The 21,268-nt window shown below is 36.9% G+C and overlaps 1 protein-coding gene across 1 annotated transcript; it reads left to right on the plus strand.

Moving 5' to 3' along the window:
• The first annotated feature begins 3,968 nt into the window (after positions 1-3,968).
• LOC122089897 (RGG repeats nuclear RNA binding protein A-like) lies at positions 3,969-8,338 on the plus strand. Its single transcript, XM_042659659.1, has 6 exons — positions 3,969-4,425; positions 4,523-5,195; positions 5,892-6,012; positions 6,184-6,339; positions 6,466-6,528; positions 8,008-8,338. The coding sequence occupies exons 1-6, from the start codon at positions 4,224-4,226 to the stop codon at positions 8,188-8,190; spliced, it is 1,398 nt and encodes a 465-aa protein (XP_042515593.1). The 5' UTR covers positions 3,969-4,223; the 3' UTR covers positions 8,191-8,338.
• Positions 8,339-21,268: the final 12,930 nt, after the last annotated feature.

The following is a 21,268-nucleotide window of genomic DNA, read 5'->3' on the forward strand; positions in this document are numbered from 1 at the left end:
ACGTAGTATGATGAAATTAAATATATATATATATATATATATTTCCACTAGAAAAGAAGAGAAACACGTACATGATAAAAGTTAGCAAAAGTGGTGGTGGTGGGGTGCGGGTGAGAAGGTGGAGGTGGTTTTATATGTTGGGTCTTTTTTATTGTTTAATTTTGTTTTTAATTTTTAAAAATCATTTTTTTTAAATGATAGAAGAAAAAAATTCCATGGACTTAAATGAAGAAATACATCCACTAAAGTATTTGTTTCTTAAATCTTAATTTTCCTATGCATAACAAGATAAGCTATTTGCTTAAACAAAAGCACAATTTCGTTAGACTGCTTGAACTAAAAAAAAAAAAAAAAAAAAAAAAAACTTATAGACATTAAAAGAAAAAATAATATAACGGGACTAAGCTTTAAGGCTACGGATTAGTGTTAGTGTTCGTAACCAAGTTATGCAAAATCACTTAGTCACTCAATATTTTAATCACTTAATTACTCCATACTTTATACTGTGGATTAATACCCTTTCCCATCATATAATCTCCACAAATCAAGAAAAAATTTATCCTAAAGAGAATACCATAAGTTCATATTTCAATCTAGTTCTTAAAACACCAAGAATTGTGTTAACCTGGTTCAATCCAAAAAAGTAGACTGGAGGTTGCATACATGTTCTATTCCAAATAAGTTCCAAATTTTCCTAACACACGCCCTAAGCAATTAGTAGGGTGACTGTCAAACTAAAGGTGTCAAATTGGAACCGAAAACGAAAATCAAAACTAATTCTAGACTAAATAACTGAAACCGAATTGAACCAAAGAGAATATGGTTACAATAAGGAACTAGGCAACAGAACTGAGGTGGAACTTGGTTACTTTCTGATTTCAACATAGGAACCAATAGGTAGAACTGAAACCCAACCGAATTTGTTTACTAATATATTATAGTATATTAGTATAATATAATACTAAGACATTATAGTATATCAATACAATTAATAATAATATATTATAATATATATTACAAATATTAGTTTTAGATTTTGTAATATTATTATATATGGTAGATATATTCTATAACTTAGTATAGCAATCGAAATCGAACTATGTTGGAACCAAATTTGGGAACCAAATAGGAACCGGAACCGTACTAGAAATGAACAAGTTCGGTACAAGTATCAATTTTTGGAACAAAGGTGGGACTTGATCCAATTCTGGATCACACCAATACTCCCTAGAATTGAATCAAAATTGAACCAAATACCTGGTTCCGAACCAATTTACACCCTATGTCAAACTAACAGTTTGGATGGCCCATAGAAACCCTCCATAGTTTATACTACTAAATTACAATAGCCAGTGTACACTGCTAGGCTGAACAAGCATTCTAGTCAAAATAGTGTACTTGGCAACAACTCCCGACTGCAATTGGTTTGGAACTGCTTGTTGAAGCAGCCTTTCATTTGGCACGTTTAGAGTGCGAGTTCCCTCCCTTCCCCATGGCTGCTCTTCCTTGAGTTGGAAGTTGGAATGCCCTTTGTTGTGGCACGTCTAGAGCCTTTCGTCTGGCACGCCTGTTGGGTAGTTAAGAAGCATCATGTAGAAAAACTCAATATAGTAGATATGATGATGTTCGAAGGTTGCTGAAGTTCGTATTGTAAATGAAGATTGGAGGCTTACAATACCTCTGCCCCTGGCAGCATGAATTTCTCCGCCCTTGTGGCGTGCTTTTCTTTATCCTTGTGATGTGTTTCTCTTCGTCCTAGTGACATGCACCTAGATCTTCTTCATCTTCTTTTCCTGTGAGTGAGTTTTCTCCGCCCCTGCTACTATAATCTTTGTTGGTTGTCTTGGCTGCGATGATGATGATGTCGACGACGATGATGATGACCTTATGCCCTTGGCTACAGCAACGAGTGAGAGTAGGAAGCAGTGGTGGAGCTTCGTTTGCCCATATTTGAGGTTCAGATCTGTAGTTGATTTACAGATTTGTTGCAGATCTATTCTTCTTGCATCATCGTCCTCCAAGATCTTTGCTCTTCTCAGGAACTTCTCTGCTAGAGCTCTTGCCGTTGCTTGTTTTCTTTTCAACCTCTTTGGCATGGCCATGGATAAACTCTAGATCTTGAAGACTCGACTCTACCCCATTAGAAACTGTAATGCTGCTCACACCGCCACCCATGCAGAGCTCAAACCCTTCCTTTTCAAAGGAAATATTCTCTACGCACAACCAGGGCTCAGGCGAAGCCACTTCTTCCTCATCTGAATCATCGAGCCCCACTTAGTGTACCCTACCAAGGCGATTCAAAATCTTACCCCCATCATTAATCTTGCTCGCTCTCTCCTTGACCTCCGTCAGATGAAGTCTACCCTGCTCCAAAAGTTCATATAGGTGACAGTGGTGCTCGACAAAATAGGAATAATGTTTGAGGAGAAGACCTTAACCACTTTTTGGATGATTTCCATGGCAGACCTTGAAGTAAAGATTTCATCATTGCTAGAGGCTAGAGCACTAGTGATTTTCATTCGCTGGAGTGGGTCTACGGTGCGTGGAGAAGATGATGTAGGGACGAATGACGTGTCTTCGACAAGATTTTGATGGTTTGGGATGGTCCATGTGGCTGTGTTACCTTGTCGGCCACCCATGATGGCCAACTCCTTACTTTAGCCAGTTGTGTTTTGGATTTTTTAATTATAGGTTGATTTAATTGATTGTCTTATGGCATGATTTAGGTCCTTTAGAACCTTCACACATTTCTGGGCCATATTACTTGCCATTCGTTGGGCCGCATGCATACTGTGACATTCTATGTTTGGCATGCATGGAGCCACATGCCTACTGTGATATTCTATGTTTGGCATGTGTCACTCTTTTGCCCATTGTGGTTCTATCTCTCTCTGTGAAAGAGAAATTTGCATCTGCTAATAAAAGTAGTGTCTAAAACTGTATACCTAAGGAAGTTATTGGTTTCGTCCATCTCCTATTTAGGTTATTGTTCCGAGCACTGAAACCTTGTATAACTCATGTCTTCTATCTAAGGTTGTGTTTGGTAGCCAAGAGAAGAGAAGAAAAGAAAAGAAAAGAAAAAAAATACACTTTTTGTACTTTTTTCTTTGGGTTAAGAATTTTTCTTTGCACTTGGTATGTCTTCATTCAAGAGAAGATTCCCCTTTTCCAATTCAAAATTCTTCTTGGGAATTGTGAATTTTTTTTTGTTCCACAAAAAATTTTCTTACCAAAAACACAAGAAAACATGAAAACATAATAAGACAAAAAATGAATGATTATACAATGATTTCCTATGTGTCTATCTCTCTCTTAAAATTCAAAATTTTTTGAATTTTTTTCTTTTCGTTTCTTCTCCTCTTGATAACCAAATATACATACTCTTTTTATTTTTTCACTATTTCTTTTCTTTTCTTTTCTTTTTTTTCTTTTCTTCTCTTGGCTACAAACATAGTCCAAATGAATTCGCTTTTGCCAAAAAAAGAAAAAAAGGAAGTTGGAATCATCCTACTTGGCACATGGGCTCTTGATAAGAACTGTTTAAAAGAATAAATAAAAAATCTAGTGTTCTTTATTAAATCTAGTAAATTTTTTAAATCCTGTATTGCCAAAAGCAGAATAATTTCTTATTTTGGTAGAAAGAATGATTCGTAGCATCTTTCCCATCCTTACTGTCCCCATTAAGAAATAGTAAAAATAGTAAAAAAAAGAAAAAAAATGCCGACACTTGTTACACAAACGAATTGACTTATCTACCCTTCGATTCCCATCTAACCATTGGCATCAATAGAGCACCTAAAGTCAGTCCATCTCAACATTGCCTTGCTACCCAAGTTAACTCTTTTACATTACCAAAAAAAAAAAAAAAAGTTAACTCTTTTAGGAATTTAGGGCAAGTTGTAACTCACGAGGGTTAAAAAGCTTGGGTTAGGTGATTAGGTCATGTCTCTCTCTCTCTTAAATCCTGATTCCTATAAAACTCCCTTCCTCCTCTAACACACTGTGTAAAATCTACAGATCACTTGATTCGTTCGTCTTTCAATCGAGGAGAGAGAAACGGAAAGGCCTCTCCTTTACGGAGGGATCCGGTGAAGCTATTATCGTTATGGCTATGGCTATGGCTAGGGTTAGGGTTTGACGAGCCAGAGTGAATTCGTCCGAAGAAGGAGAAGAACTATATATATACAAAAAACCCTAGAAGATCTTCTTTGGGTTTTTCTTTAATGGCTCGGAAGGGGAACTCGTTTGCCCTATTGTTAGATGAGGAGGGAGACGATGTCACGACCCTTGTCGCCAACGTTGCGGCTAAGGTCGCGTCTTCTCCTCCACCTGTGGAAAAGAAGGAACCGCAGCCGCCGCAGCCTCAGCGGAAGAATGAGCAATTTGATTCTGCGCCTTCGGCGGAAGATATTGAATCCGGTTTCGGTGAGTTGGGTTTAAGATTTTTTGATTGGTTTAGGGTTTATGGTGGTAGTTGTTGATTCTTTCTGTTTGGTGTTTGTTTGTTATTGATTGATTACAGTGAGAGCGGACCGAGGGAGAGCGAGGGGTAGCCGTGGACGAGGTGGTTCGGGTAGGGATGGTGGCCAATTCGGAAACGGACGCGCTGATGGTTACCAGCGCAACAACTATGGGGATTCTGACGCGTTTGCACCTTCTGATGATAGTACGCGAGGGCGTGGTGGGCGTGGTAGGGGGAGAGGTGGGCGTGGTCGTGGGAGAGGAAGATTCAGTGAGGATCGTGGATTGGGTAATGAAGGTCTGCAGGGCTATGGTGACGGTGAAAATCAAGTTCAGGGTGGTACTGGTGATGGTTCGGAGGAGAAAGGCGACTCTCAGGGTCGACAATTTAGGAATGAAAACAGGCCGTTTAGAAACGATTATCGGAATGAGGGTGGTGAAAGAAGGGGCTATGCCGGTAATGAGGGTGGTGATAGAAGGGGCTATGGTGGTAATGAGGGTGGTGAAAGAAGGGGCTATGGTGGTAACGAGGGTGGTGACAGAAGGAGCTATGGTGGTAACGAGGGTGGTGACAGAAGGGGCTATGGTGGTGAGAGAAGGAGATATCATGGGGACCGTGACGGGGGCAGGTATGGTAGGGTCGAAGGACAGATTGCTTCAGAGAAGAAAGAGGAACATGGTGATTCTAAAGATCAAACTGGGAACAATGAGAATAGCAACAATGATAGCGAATGGTAATGCTTATAATGCTTACGTGTTTATTTCTTATGTACTGAAACTTACACTTTTGTGATTGGGCTTTGTCTTTGTTAGCTCCTACTATGTCTGCTAAATCAACTGCCTATTGTCAGTTCTTGGTTCAATGTTTCTGTTGGTGAGCTTCCTTGGTACCTGTTTGCCCTAGGTAGGTACATTATAGAATAAGATTTGGAGAATAATAGGAGGCTTTTAACAGTTGTTCATCTGGACATATTTTCCTGTCTGTAGAAGTTTTGGGTCTTTCTTTATTTTATTTGGGCTTCAAGACCTACCTTTTCTCGTGCAACTCTTGATGTTTAGTTTGAACTTCGACTATCCTTCTATCCAAGGCGCACGGGCATTGTGATTTTGATAAATATAGTTTTGCAAATAGCTTAGAGCCTCACCTCAGATTGACCATCATAAAATAGTGCTGTGAGATGTATACTTTATAGTATATCTTTTCTTGGTTACTGCGATTCTGTGATGAGGAACCATTTACTTGCTTCTTCCTGCAAAAAGGGCTTCTATTTTCAAGTGTTCTTTCTTGATTCTGCACATGTATTTTTAATGAATTTATAGTTTTTTCATGTGGCTCTCTGGTGCAGTTTGACTTTCCAGTTGAGCTTCTCAATATTGTATCATGTTAGTATTCACATTACTTACATTGTTCGATTCTGTTTTTGGGTCAGGGCTGCTGCTGAGACCACTGAAGTGCCAAAAGATGCAGAGAATGAGCAAGGAAAACCTGAACAAGTGGCACCTCAAGACATTGCCGACAAGAAGTCTCCAGAGGGAGAAGAAGAGGATAATGTAATTTTGTTTTCATTGCAAAATAGTCAATTGTAGTTACTGAGACTTATCCCAGTGATGCAGGATTAGATATGCAGATCCTTTTGTTCCATTCCGATCTAATTATAGCCATAGCTACTGTTTATATTTATCATCTAAGCACAAAAATTTTTTATTGTCAATCTCTTACAGAAAATGACCCTTGATGAGTATGAGAAACTGTTATCTGACAAAAGAAAAGCTTTGGAAGCGTTGAAGACTGAAGAAAGAAAGGTCACTCTTGACAAAGATTTTGAGTTGATGCAAGTTGTTGAGAAAAAGAAAGAGGAAACTCTTTTCATTAAGCTGGTGGGTGAATTAGTTATTAATGATTCATTGCCTGCTAATTTTTTTTCTATATCCCTATCTGGTGTCTATTATGCTACTTTGTTTTTCTTATTTTTCATTTGTTTATTTATTTATTATTTGTTCCAGAAATCTGAGAAGGACAAGCTTAGAAAGAAGGATAGCCTTGAGAAGGAGGAGAAAGTTCGCAAGGTATTGCAGTTTGCCTGTCTTCTGGTTAAGCATGTGTTTGGTTGAATGTCTCTGTTTTGTGTGTGTCTGCTTGTGTGTGGGTGTTCCATTGTGTAGTTAACTTGGTTTCTGTTTGATGTTAAGCATACATTGTGCTTCTTGCGGCATCTAGTATCCACTCATCTATTTATACAGTAACTTATGCCCTAATGTTTTGTGTATTATAGATGACAGTATTGATATTTACTAATTCCTGCAATTCTCCATTTTTCCTCGTGTCTTTGTTCTACCCTTCCTTTATGTTCCGTGCCAATTTCAACTCCAACTCCCATTTGATTGAATCTAATTCATGCTGATAGGAAAATTTGAAAAGCCCTAACTGCTGTATGTTTAGGTCTGACTCGTGCTTTGTTATTTATTTGTTTGGAAAAAAGATTGCTACTTGGTTGCATGTCCATACCCTCAGCCATAGAGGGTGGTGAAAAGATCACCCTACCCCTTGGTTGGATGCTTGTGCACCTCCCTTTGTTGGTCTCTGTGCTGGTGCAGTAGCCACACCACCAGGTAACGATCTCTGGCCACTATCTATATTTTGGTTGCCTGAGGTGGTGGAGGATGAAATAATGCACTTCATAAATAGAAAGTATGATCTTGAAGCAACAGATTTGTATGGAAATGGGATGCACCCCACCCCATCTTTTTTGTTTTTTGTTTTGGGGGTGGGGGGGTTGGGATATTTCATGTGATTGTGGCATGGTTTCTTTTTATTTTGTAAGTGGATGAATTTTAGGTTAAATCGTGTACAGCAAATGGTCTGACGGTCTAGTGCACAGCTAGATTTGCAGTATATTGATGGAAAAAATGTCATCCTGATTATTTCAGTGAGGAAGATACAGTAGTGTTACATATCCAAAAGAAAAGGAAACAAGATAACAATATGCTACCGGATGCATTTAACTCTTTTTTACTTTTGGTCTAGCAAAAAACAGAAGTGACGTCTGGCAAGGAGTAGGATAGATAACATTGCTATGTTGAGTTGAGAGCTTGTCTTTTGTGGTAATTAATTTTTTGCTCAGTTGATAGGATAGTTGAAAGGCAAGTTTAGTAAATTCAGGGTGTTTAGTAAATTCGGTAATATTTTAGTTGTCAATTGGGGTATTTGCTTTGTGTCACTTGCATTTTAATTCCATCTTTCTAGCATGGTATGCTTTTTAGATTCGTTTCTCTTAGAAGTCTCCTTTTATTGAATGTAGTTCTCATCTACCATTTATTGGTCGTGGTAATTTCATCAGCCTCCTACTGTTGATGATTCTTCTGTCATCCTACATAATATTGTATGTGTTTGGTGTTATGATTTAATAGGTTGAGAAAGATTGATTTCTTTGATTTCTGTGCTGGTGACTTAGAATGATATTTTTATCAATATGATAAGGGGAAGAGGGAAAATTGAGGCTAGCCAATTCGAGGAGTTACCTTTATTTCTTTGTTATTCTTGTGCAGTCATTGAACATAACTGAGTTCCTGGGTGACAAGTACGTGGGTACCACTGGTCGTGGGCGTGGACGGGGTCGCGGACGTGGTGGATATAGGGGAGGGCACCAAGGAAGTGAGACTGCTCCTGCACTTCGCATTGAAGATCCTGGCCAGTTCCCAGTTTTGGGTGGTGCTGCTGTTAAGGCATGATTTTTGTTTGCTATATTAGAGTTTTTTTTTTTACCCTTTTTTGGGTTCTCTCCCCCTTTCAATTTGATCTGACTGAGGTCATTGCGGATTTAGGTTGGTAAGATTTTGGACCACAAATTAATGAAAAATTTTAAATTTTTTGGGGCAATTAAATTTCATCAATATGGGGTCGCTGGCGTGGATTCTGGACTGGTAGCTATCACTCTTCCACTATGATTTTGTAGTGGTTGTGGTAATGCCGTAGTTGTGCTCTTTTTGGCCTTTTGGATTGTGGTTTGGTTTTCAACTTAGGGAGGGGATTGGATAATTTCACCTTTGGGGACGTGTTATGGGTACTTTTAAGTCTACAACCATCTCAGTGGGCAAAATTCTGCCTTGTTTGAGCAATTGAACTATGTAAATGTCTATTTGTTCTTGGTGAAAGTCAAAGATGACTTGGTTTTCAACTTAGGGAAGAGAACGTTTATTTCTAACTTAGAAAATAAAGTTTTGTAATTATCACCCCGTATGATTGTATAACTTACTTACAATTTTTATCATATTTAATAATGATATATGTTATATTTAATTTTTATTTTATATTTTATAACAAAGGGTTTTAGATGTAAATTAAAGTGAAATTTATTAGCCAAATATGATTATTTTTTTTCTTTTTTGGTAGAAATGATTGATTTGGAGTTGGTGATATTATTACATGAGATAGTTATTACAAATTTTTTTTTTGTATAGTATAGAAATTTCATATAATGTTGGATGGGATAATAATTTCCAAAATTTATTTTTTAAATAAAAAATTTTTGTTACCCTTTATTTATTTATTTATTTTTTTAAACTTGCAATGAAATAGGGTTGGAGGAGATGACAATTGAAGATCTACTCATTGTATTCGGTACTTATTTTTTACAAGCTTTCCAAATAAAGTAACTTTTTGATGAACTTTTAGTTTTCGTACATTGTTTATAGCTTACTTATGGTGTCAAACTTTTAATTTTCATATGAGTTCGGAAATAAAATTGTCTCCTAGTCTAAGTGGTCAAGACACCAGATTTAGAATAATTGCAAACCTAGAAATCTTGATGAGGAGTTTAGAGGTATTTTCAGAATTGCAGCTGTAATCATATAGATTGGAATAGTACTGGTAACAGATTTAATCAATATTGCACTACCTGCTTGAGAAAGTCTAGAGAAGCCTTCTATTGCCATAAGAAACAAATAGCAATTAGGGCATTCTTGCCCTCTCGATGGTTCAATGAGATCAAATGAATATCCTTGAGTTTGGCATGAAAGGTGAAAAAGATATTGTAATTCATTAAAACCACCTAGAAGGTAGCTCCATAATCCTTCGACATGTACAGTTATAGAGCTAACTGTTTGCCTTTGTATCTTTTGAAATACTAAAAAATTTAACGAGAAATTATGAATTTGACTAGGAGAGATAAGACAGTCGAAGAGGACTTCTAATCTACGAGCTAAAAAGCTTTGCAATGATTTTGTAGGAAACAACACGAAGACTAATAGAGTTAAAATCCTCAGGTTTCAAAGAATTTTTCCTTTTGGGGATGAATGAGAGAAGGGTGTGGTTAGCTCCAAAAGAAAGAGACTTAGGGAGGAAATTGTTATGTACTAACGAAACAACATCACTCTTAATGGTTTCCTAGCAATGATGGTAAAGCCATCATCACTGAGAACTATATATGTTCCAATACTAAGAACAACAAAATGAATTTCTTCACTAACTAGCTTCAATGACTGCTCAAACAGGTGTTGTTCTTCTTCTCCTTGCGCTTGATGGTGGCGATTCTTTTAGAGAATCAATATCCACCTGAAGTTTAAGTTATTTTTTCAGAGAATGATCAATGAAGGACTCCCGACAAAAGATATTTTGTCACAATGGGTGGATATTGACCCTCTTGGCTGTTTTTGTTTCTCAAAGAGAGAATCTACTTTTCATATTTTGTTTGAGTGTGAACTATCAAAAAAGGTTTGGGCATTGGGGACCCTAGGTTTCAAACCGAACCGTCTCCCATGCAACTCCATCAAGGAGTTAGTTTCTTTTTGCTTCTCATCCGGTTTCATCCCAAAAAATGAATTGAAATGGTTTTTTTCCTCGCTAATTACTTTATTTGGAACCACAGAAATAAAACCTTGTTCTCCACTCACAAACCCGATGTCACAGGGATCTTTAAGAAAATTGAATTTTGGATTGCGAATGGTATCAAAATCAAAAGTTCATTGGCCCAGGTGATGTCAACTCCACCCCCTTTGTTAGCACCTTTATCAAGCTTACCAACTTTTCAAACTACCTCAAATATTATTATCATTACAAGTATCAAGGATGGAAAACTGTTAAATTTATATCTCAAAACACCGAGATCTTATGGGAAGCGAACTATGTGTTGACAGGAAAAAGTGGTGAGGCGGAGGCTCTAGGACTCCACCAAAGGATGGCTCGAGTGAGAATGAACAATTGGGTCGTGGATCAAGTATGGAGTGATGCGATGGAGATCGATCATCTTTTTGCAAAGCAATTTCAAAAACTTTTGGAATTATGGCCTACAACTCTAGTTATGCTATGCCATGAAATAGAAACTCATCCTAAGTACCCCACGTTTTGTGATATAACTGGACACTTGTCTCTAGCTGCCATTAAGAATCTAGCTTATGAAACTATAACTACTAGATTACCTATATTTAGGTATTATCCAGCATGTAACTTGACTACTATTAACTAATGCATGCCTTTCTTTTGCTTATCAGAAAAAAAAAAAAAAAAAACAAAATGAATCGCTTCTACTGAAGGAAGGTTAAAGATATATTTTCCTCATCAGAAATCATAGGTTGAAATAAAATTTCAATTAAATGGGGATCTAAGGGGATAGAAGTTGTGAAAATGCCATGCATATGGTCTGCAAGGATATTTGCCATAGCAGGGCCCGTTTGATTTTTTTTCCAGAAATGGTTTTTCCATTTTTCTGTGCTCAAAAATGGAAAAACAGCCCAAAAACCCTTGATTTTTCTGTTTCTTTTCACTTGCTTTTAGAAACAGAAATAGAAACTTATGTCTATTTCTAGAAATCTGGAAATAGAAATGGAGAAACAAGTTACACTTGTTTTTTCTATTTCTAGAAACAAGTGGGAGTGACAAAAATTGTGAAAACCCCAACCCATTGTTGAAGCTTCGCGCTATCTAGAAGTGGCGATTCCACCATGGTTGTGCAAAGCTCATAGTTTCAGATTTCCTTCATCCTTCTGAAACTCATCTCCATGAAGCATACCAACAACTCCAACGTCATGCCTTCACTCGTGATTTGCATTCTACAACGCCGTGCCTTCATTCATGTCCTGAACTTGACTACACTGTTGAAAACGTTTCGAGCAACAAAAAAATCAAACACCTTTTTGCAATTCCAAAAATCGTTTCTTAGCACAGAAATGGAAAAAATCATTTCTTAGTATTATGATTCCCATAGTTAATACAGAGGTGCCTAGTCTTTTTTTTTTTTTTTTAATAGTTCTTTAGCCACTAGCAGCCAATGAAGAATATTAGAAATTTTAGATAGCCTATCAATAGAGGGTTTCCTTTCCATGTCCCGATATTTTTTGAAAAGTGTTTCTTTTAATTGGAAAATATTTTTGATGCTGCAGATTCCCATTCTGCGATGACTTACAGTAAATTAGATACGAAAGTGGACTGAAGGGCTTGGAGTGTTGGCAATGAAAAGTGTCCTTCAATGCTAAAGTTAGTAATGAATATAAGGGAGGAAGAAGAAGAATACAGAGCTCAGAGTGTTCTCTTTGTCTTACCTTTGATTTCACTATCTCCCCCTTATGTACTTGGCCAGTCCTGCTACCCATTGGTTGTTGGGTCACTTTCCTCTTTGATCTGGACTGAGCGCTATTGGTGGACTAGTCCCTGTCCAGGTTAATGCGGAGAATCTTATAATAGTTAACTTGAGCATAGTTGAACTCAAGTCTAATAATCGTCAACCTTAATACTGATGCAGTTGAGTAACCATGATTACACATCCAGGCAGTTATGGATGTGACTGTCCTACGGTTACGCATAGAATCTAGGCGCCACGTGGGATGGGGGGGGGGACTGCTTCTTTAGCATGGCGTGTGGTTGGCGAGGTGAGTCACCAAAGGAGCTGATCAACCCCTCTAGAGGACGGTGTGGCCGGGAGGGTGGAACTAACCAAGGGGTTTTGGGCCAATCAAGGTCGGTTTCTCCCCTGTGGGATGTGTGATTGGCCTAAGCGAGTGCCGATGGATGGAGGGGCAGAGCCGATCATCATATCTTCGGGTCAAGAATAGCGTAGACGATCATACCAGGGTACTCATATAGGTAAAAAGCGAGGAGCCGATCAAGGAGTTTCTATCCTAAATCACAATCCATTCTTAATTCCAGATTCCACAAGAAAATTCCACAGGTGCTGGTCCATTGGCAAGGTATGTCCCCGGATGAGGCAATATGGGAGAATTTGAGGGAGTTGAAGATGCAATTTCCTTCTTGGGGTCTTGAGGACAAGACCACTTTTTGTGGGGAGGATTTGTTATGTGCCTAGGGTTATTTCATGTCTAAGGGTGTAAGGGTATTATCACATGTGAGAGTTCGGTTGTTATTATCACATATGTAAGTTAGTTATGTTAGGGTTTTTATTATCATATGTAAGTAGTTATGTTGTATCGGTTGTTATCATATGTGAGATGGTTATGGTAGTAGCTTGTAATGGGGTAAGTAGTGGGGTAAGTTACAACTTCTTATTGTAACTATTTACTATGGAATGTGAAGGTGGAATGGAAGAATTGAAACCCTATGAGAATTGAGGTTGTCTCCTCCTAATAGGCCACGACAATCACCATTGCTCTAAACTCTTGTCCTAATCGATTCCTACAAAATAGGGAAGAAGGGCGAGCCTCTACACGTACCACATTGTGACATGGAGCTTTACTTCCAAGCTTCTTAGACTGATGCCACCCCCAAAACTTCTAGTACTGGGGACAAAACCAACAAAAGTTCACACATACAGAAAAAATTCAGAGCAACCCAATGCACCAGGCTCCCACTATTAAAGGGTCTGGGAGAGGCAAATGTACGCAGCCACCCCTTACTTTGTAGGAGAGTCTGTTTCCCAAAGGAGAAAGTTACCCAATGAGACTAAGATAAGAGTTACTTTCTACAACATATTCGAACCACCATCTTCACTAGTTCGGAAGGTCTTCCTTTTAGTGAAGTGTGATGGAGCTCATTCTCTATCGTCATCTCACAAACCAAGGCTCTCAAATGGGTTGAAACATTGGAAGTGGATTTTGAGCAAGTCTTTTGAGAACCTTCGAAAAACCTCAAAAGTTTAGCCATCTGTGTAGATGTATCATCAAGGGTTCTTTTCCTCTTTTACCTCTTAGTTCCCTTCACAAAATTGGAAACAATCTTTCTTGGAATTCAGTGAACCATCATTTGAAGATGAGGACATTCCATGTACAAGACTGGACTTCTTTGAAAATTTCTTTAAAAACAAAGCCTATGTGTGCCCCTTGTTTTTTAAGGGCTCAGATCTGGTGAACACTAAGGAGGGAGCAAACTAATCAGAAGCATAATAGTGGTTATGTATGATCACAGATGCAGGGAAGTAAAAATGATAATCCATAATGTGAGGGAAGTTGAACTAATCTAGGGGTAGCATTAGCCTCGTGGAGTGAGTCTAGTATACCCTGGATTTGGGGACCCATCCATAACTTGGCAGATACACCCAGGAGGATGGAGGTCTACACAGTTGTTTCCCTCATTATCTCCTTCAAACCCAATTGCCACTATGATTTGAACTGAGAAGAAGTCAAACTCTGAGTTTCTTGTTTCTTTAAACAAACATTAACATTATTCACTTGTAGTAAAGCTGGTGTATTAGCTGTTAGAAATAGGTAATCGATGTTGAGAATTACATGACTAATATTGTTGAGATGCACTCCTTGGTTAAAGCAAGACGAATTGATGAAGAAGATCGGCACAAATTGTTGAAATCAACGAACCAAACAGGTTGTGTCATATCACAAATAGATTCTCTTGTTAAGGTTTGAAATGCCCCCTACATTAGTACAATTGGGGATTCCTCCATTTTACCTTCAAGATAAAACAACCACTGATCTTTGTCTGATTGTACACAGACTATGATCCTTTGGGAGAGTAAGGCTAGGCTCAATAGTTTAAAAGAATAAAACCAAACAATAATAGAGAAAACCAAAAAACCTTTTTGAAATAGGGATTATCTTACTATATATAGGAGAAGAAGGGACACCTCCAATGGGTGCTCCCAAAAGTGATGTCTCTTCCATAATACATGTCTGTTGACCATTCAGATATGCTTTCCAATAGTCACACCTATTGGTCACTTAGGTGCCTATTAGGAAAAGACAAACCTCTCCAACACACTTGGATGAAACAAAATAATATTTTGAATCTTCAAATTTTAAAACTATTAAAATATTCCACCAATCCCCCACAAGATTCAAAATATTCAATACAATTAGTAAAGCCCATACAAATTTCAAAAATCGATAAATCTTGAGTCAAACTATTGAGCGTATAAAACACAGTTGAATACTTTGTTGTAGGTGTCTTCAGGACTTGAACCTACACTAGGTCTGATGAACTATACTACAGAGTACGGGTGAAGTCAGACTTCTTGAACTTTTCCTCATCATCGTAGCCAACTAGCCCATCAGCCATATTTTACCGATCGACCTTAACTACGATCCCTTTATGAAATGGACATTTTCTTTTTAATAAAAACTGGCCTTGTCCCTTATCCTAGTTTTATGGATGTTTAGAGAGTTCGCCTATAAAACTCTCATCGATAGGTGACCTGACCCCCTACATCCACATTGGTCAGCCCATAGTGTGTACCACAGTTAACAGACCCCCACATTTCTATGAGATTTGGCTTGATTAAGAGTCTAAAACTCATCATTCTTTCATTGTGGTGGTACTACTTTCCCATCTAACTAGAATGAACAAATATTTTAGTAGTACTAGACAAATCATCCAGTGACTTTGTTTTTACCCTTTGAACCTAATTCAGGAATTTATCTCTTCACATAGGTTGGGTGTCCATCACATGACCTATAACACAGGCCTTCTGGAGCTCATTCCTTTAGATGATATCACCTTAGTGATCTAAGGTTGTATACAAATCCTAGTCAAATTATTTTTTCTAACTACATAGAGTTGATAACTCTATCTTACTAACCTCACCACATATATCCAAAACATATATATGTGCTTCTCTATCATTTACATCCTTAACCTTTTTTAGCTTTTTGATCCGACCTTCATACAAAGTCATAAACCAATAAAATAATGGTGAAACATGTAACCAAGGTTTATTTTACCGATTCCTTGAATCACTCCACCAACACAAGTTTGTACATTCTACCTTTGAACTAAGGTAATGTTCCAAACATTTGCATAACCAAATCTAAGTACACCTACTAGATTCCATTTCCGAGTAGAGATTGATCTTTCTACTTGTCTTATTTATCTCTTTCAAAGATACTTATTGTACAAATATATGCATCTCATAATAACTCCCCCACATTTTTGGGTTTATAATATCTATACACATATACCCAAACAATATGAGTATGCATTTTATGGGGAACTACACCACTATAGCATCATGTAACATAATAGTCAAGCACTATTAATTGCATGTTACAATTTCATGTTGTGTAATTCAAGATATGAATGCACATAGCCAGAGTTCAAAAACTCCACAATTTCATATTCACATACGAAATACTCACTTTTCTCAAGTATTCAAACATATTATTTCATCCATAAATATGGAATTGTGACTTCATTGTCAATCATACAACCACAACATATTATGAACCAAGGAAATACCTAAAACATTGCATCATAACAATATACATATAAAATATGGAAAACCAAGACAACAATGATTGACTTAAACTAAAATATGGATTGTAAGTATACTTGTAATTAACATGATGCAATACATTGATATACAAAATAAATAAATTTCTGATTTGGTAACAAAACCCTTGCATCATAATTATTTCAGTTTGAATTGAGTCTCAATTGAGTCACCATGTACCAACAATCAAAAGATCTAAGGACATATTTAAACCTAATTTTCCAATTTTAATGATTCGATTTAGATACAAAAGTCAATACCATTAGTAGAATAAGCAAGCATTACTTGTCCCATTTTCTGATCATAGTCTAAAAAACACAAAATTGATGCCCGAACCGATCAATGCTGATACTAACCCGATCTTGATATGGATCAATTTGATCGGACATAAGTAACCATGGATTCAATGTTAAAAATATATTTTTTTTTTCATTTTTTCTTTCATCAAATTGGTCAAGGCCAATACCAATCCGATTCCACCAATTCAGGTCGATCCTATTGAATTTCTTAAATCATATCCACTCACCTCAAGCCGTGGGTATGTGCCATTAAATAGTACATATATTCTACTGATATTCACATTGTTTACAAAGCGAAAAGATACACAACTCAATTCAACCCAACGGACATGAAGAAACGCCGTGTGTATCCAACTAATTTATTTAATATTTTAGTTTATCCACATAGAAGTCCATCTCACATAGACTTCTAAATCATTATTGAAAATTTGTTTTTTAAACCAATCGCCTCAATTTGTTGGTTCTCTCCTCAAAAATCGAAATAGTACTGAGGTTTTTCCTGAATACTGTTACTGTTAAACTTAACAGTTCTCGTGATCAAACCGGAAGAAGAACAAAGAGGATTGGTTAATAGGGTCACACCCTCTACATGGGTTGTTAGTAAAACCTTTTTGGCAATATCACATTTCAAGTGGTAGGGATAAAATAGAATGGTTTTCTTTTGGGAAAATGTGAACTGCAATTGTCTGATCCTATTAAACTTCATTGCTAGTCTGCTAAAGACTTCAAATTATTGGTATCCAGTTTTACCGTGGACACCAACCCGCATTTACAAATTTTTTCTTCTTTGTATTAGGAACACTGAAATCATTTCTCCATTCAGTGAAAACGGCAAACCAAAGTTCAAGAAAGCTCCCGGTATGTAAAAGAGAGATTCTTTTACCATTGCGGGATAACCTCAACATCGTTTGTTCTATTGGTAAATAGAGTTGCAAGTAATCTAGAAACATTCAGTCTTAATCTTATACCAAACAGTTTCAAATTATGCTTTATAACTCAAACCAGTCATACGTAATAACTCAAATCAGATTCTAAAGGGTTTCAGACCTTAAGATTGTTAGAAATAAGTACCCGATGTTGAAAATTACATGATCGATATTGTTGAGATGCACTCTTTGGTTGAAGCAAGACGAATTGATGAAGAAGATCGGCACAAATTGTTGAAATTAACGAACCAAACAGGTTGAATCGTATCACAAATAGATACTCTTCTTAAGGTCTGAAATGCCCCCTACATAAGTACAATTGGGGATTCTTATGTTTTACCTCTAAGATAAAACAACCACTAATATTTGTCTACACAGACTATGACCATTTGGGAGAGTAAGGCTAGGCTCAATAGTTCAAAAGAATAAAACCAAACAATAATAGAGAACTAAAAAATCTTTTTGAAGTAGGGATTGTCTTACTATATATGGGAGAAGAAGGGACACCTCCACTGGGTGTTCCCAAAAGTCATGTCTCTTCCATAATACATGTCTGTTGACCATTCGAACATGCTTTCCAATAGTCACACCTATTGGTCACTTAGGTGCCTATTAGGAAGAGACAAACCTCGACAAACCTCTTCAACACACACTTTGATGAAACAAAATAATATTTTGAATCTTCAAATTTTAAAACTATTAAAATATTCCAACATCAGCTAGCATGTTTGCCTTAGCCAAATCCAAGATGGGATGAGACTGTTGGTTAAATGCTCAATCCCTAATTGGTTTCTTTCAACCACCTCCCTTACACTTTCCACAGGAGATGAATTTGACCTTCAACTAACATGGGAAGGGGAGGGGAACATGCACATAAACCTATTGAGAATCAGGCAACTTAAAATATAATGTCTGAAGGAGAAAAACCTTCTCAGCGGTAACCAAAGTAGACAGTAAGCCATCAAAAGACACCTTAACAGGAGAAACTGAAAGGGGCATTTCATCAAACAGTGGTCGGGTGATGTACTGATCAAAACCAACGTATGAAGATACCTTGGCAAGACATTTAGATGTTCGATGAAACAACTTCCCACATGGAAAACAAATATAAATTAATTCATAATGAACTGGAATCACAAACCCTACACCACTAGGGACTGGATTTTTGTCGTCAGAGCATTCCTCTCCTTAAAAAGGATCTTAATCATGGCAGACCAAGGTGGAAGACTCCAATGATCCCAATTAAAGAGTACTTGAAGTGGGCAGCCTATATAATGAATCGCATTAAAAAATAACTCTCTCCCTAGTGAGGAGATCAGAATCGCGTCTTATCATTTATTTTGGTTCATGATTAATTGTTTAATGTAATTGGGCATAGTTAATAGTTTTAGGATTTTTAATTATTTTATATTTTTATCTGTTAATGGGTCAGCCCAAACACATGAGTAGTTTATTTAATTAATAGAGGCCCATGAAGTGCTCAAACCTAAGAATAGGAATCAGTCCAAACTAGGCCGGTTCTTGGCTAAGGCTAACTTAAGTCTAGCTTCAGCCAGTCTTGGCCCAATTTTCTGTTCTACAAATCCTCTACCTCCCATTGTAGAAGTTGATGTAGAATTTTATGAAAGAAAGTTCTTAGCCAGCCTTGAAAGGGGAAATCCACCTAGAGTCTACAAGCAATCTTTGATCTTTGCATTATCTTTTTGTAATTTAGTGCCTTCTCTATCAGGTCATTTTGTAATTGGTTCATGTCATCACTTGACCATTGGATTTGAGATTTTTTACTTTTGATTATATAATCATCATAGAGACTTGTAAGGGAGGGTAGTTAAGTCATTTTGCAACTTAGTTGGGCCTATAAATAGTGTCCAATTCTAATGTACTAGAAAGTGGATTTTGAATGAAGACATTGCCAAGTGCATTTCTCTTGAACCTTTAAGAGTTCATTTTTGAAACCTTGAAGAGTTTCACCCTTTCCATGAAGAGTAGGAACTTTCCCTAGCATCCTTGCATCTTAGAAGAGTTTCAAAACCGCTAGTACTAAGAACACATCCTAGAACAGTTGAGTTTCAGCCCATATCAATTCTATTTTCATTTATTATTATTATTTTTTTTTTTGTCAGAATTCTGTCTTGGTTCGTGCATCAACTTCATGAGCCATTTCGAGTATGTTATAGTGATTTTCTGAGAAAAAAATTGTCATAAAAGTTGTTGGGCCATGAGTCCTTGTTTCGTAGAATTTGGAAGCAGATAATTCTGGCCTACATTAGGGAAAATATCTCCATGTTTCAGAGGTCATTCAAAATTAAAATTTCTGCACAATCTTGTGCTTTTGGAACATTCTTATGTGAAATTTACAATGAAAAATATATTTTCTCATCAATCGAATACCCAAAACAAATTTTCTTTGGAAATAATTTTCACTTTTAACTCTGTTTGTTTGCAAGGAAAATAAAAGGAAGGGAAGAGAGATAATTTATATCAATATAAAACTGAATTTTTTTGGAACTTTACCTCAGATGGTGGTATAACTTACTCCAAAATATATTATTTTTAGTTATTAAATTTAACTTTACTTTAGAATCAGATTTTCTTTGATTTTTAATAAAATCCTTTAATTTGAAAAATTAAATAAATTTTACATATGAAACCACACTTAAAAAAAAAAAAATATGGCAAGAGTTCTAAGTATAATTATACAATTAATCATGATCACAAACCTTTCATTTTTTTTTTCTAAAATGATTTCAATTTTCACATCCCTTTACTTTCAATAAGACTCAACCTTTAGGACTTAGAGCAATAGTGTCAACGATGCCTTGAAGAGCTTCACGCTCAAGAGGAGAAGTTTTGGGCCAAGAGGTCCCGGGTTAAGTGACTTCAGGTTGGAGATTGTAATACCTTCTTCTTTCATAGGAGACAGTTCAAAGGTGTATATTAATTAGAGCTCTAACCTTTGTGCTCTTGATGGATGGCTCTAAGATCTTTGGGGAGACCAAGTTTTGCTTTCCATATTGAATCTTATTTCGTTAATTTTTTTTTTTTCTTTTCATATTGTCACTCTTATAGTTTCAACCAAAATATTTTAGCTTTTTGTATTCCCTTCTCTTCGGAAGAGATTCTTAGGGTTGCTTTCCAAATTCGTGCGTACCAGGCCCCAAGATTAGATGGTATGCCTAATAAGTTATATGAAGTTAATTAGCGTATTATAGATCTAGTTTTGTCCAGTGGTTCTTCAGTTTGGTCATATGCTCAAACACTTGAATAGAATTGCAATCATTTTTATCCCTGAGGTTAGACACCCAGAGAATTTGAGCCAGTTTCAGCTCGTTAGCTTTTGCACCGTCTTTTATAAGATTATTACCAAATGCATTGTCAATCATTTTAAGACGATTTTTAATTCTCTTATCATCTCTTACAAAAGTGCATTTATTCTTTCTCGAGAAATTTCAAAAAACATTTATGGTCCCATGTAATTCTGCACCAAATGCGCTCCGCTAAGCCAAATGTGCTCTGCCAATGGAAAAGATGCCTTGGAAACTTTATTTATGCGAGGTATATGACAAGATCGAATGGATGTTCCTTGAGAATGTCCTTCAATTGTTTTTAATTAGTTGATATGGTAAAAAATGCTCACTGATGGTTGCACGCCATGTGGACTCAGTGGAACGAATCGAGATCAAGCTGGTAAGCCTTCGCATGAGGCAGGTCAATTGGTTTAGGTGTGGCCAAGCTACATTCTCGATCGGGGATTGCTATCTAGGTCGGATGTGAAATTATTGATCCACGCCCATGATTGGGCTAGCTACCAAGCGGCTAAATTGTACCCACATATGAGGATAGACGAGCACAAATGGGCAACCCATATCTGAAATATGGTTAGAGGTCCAAGCAAGACGATATTTGAGCTAAATCCGAT

This window comes from Macadamia integrifolia, chromosome 9 (assembly GCF_013358625.1).
Source record: "Macadamia integrifolia cultivar HAES 741 chromosome 9, SCU_Mint_v3, whole genome shotgun sequence".
Lineage (NCBI taxonomy): Eukaryota > Viridiplantae > Streptophyta > Magnoliopsida > Proteales > Proteaceae > Macadamia > Macadamia integrifolia.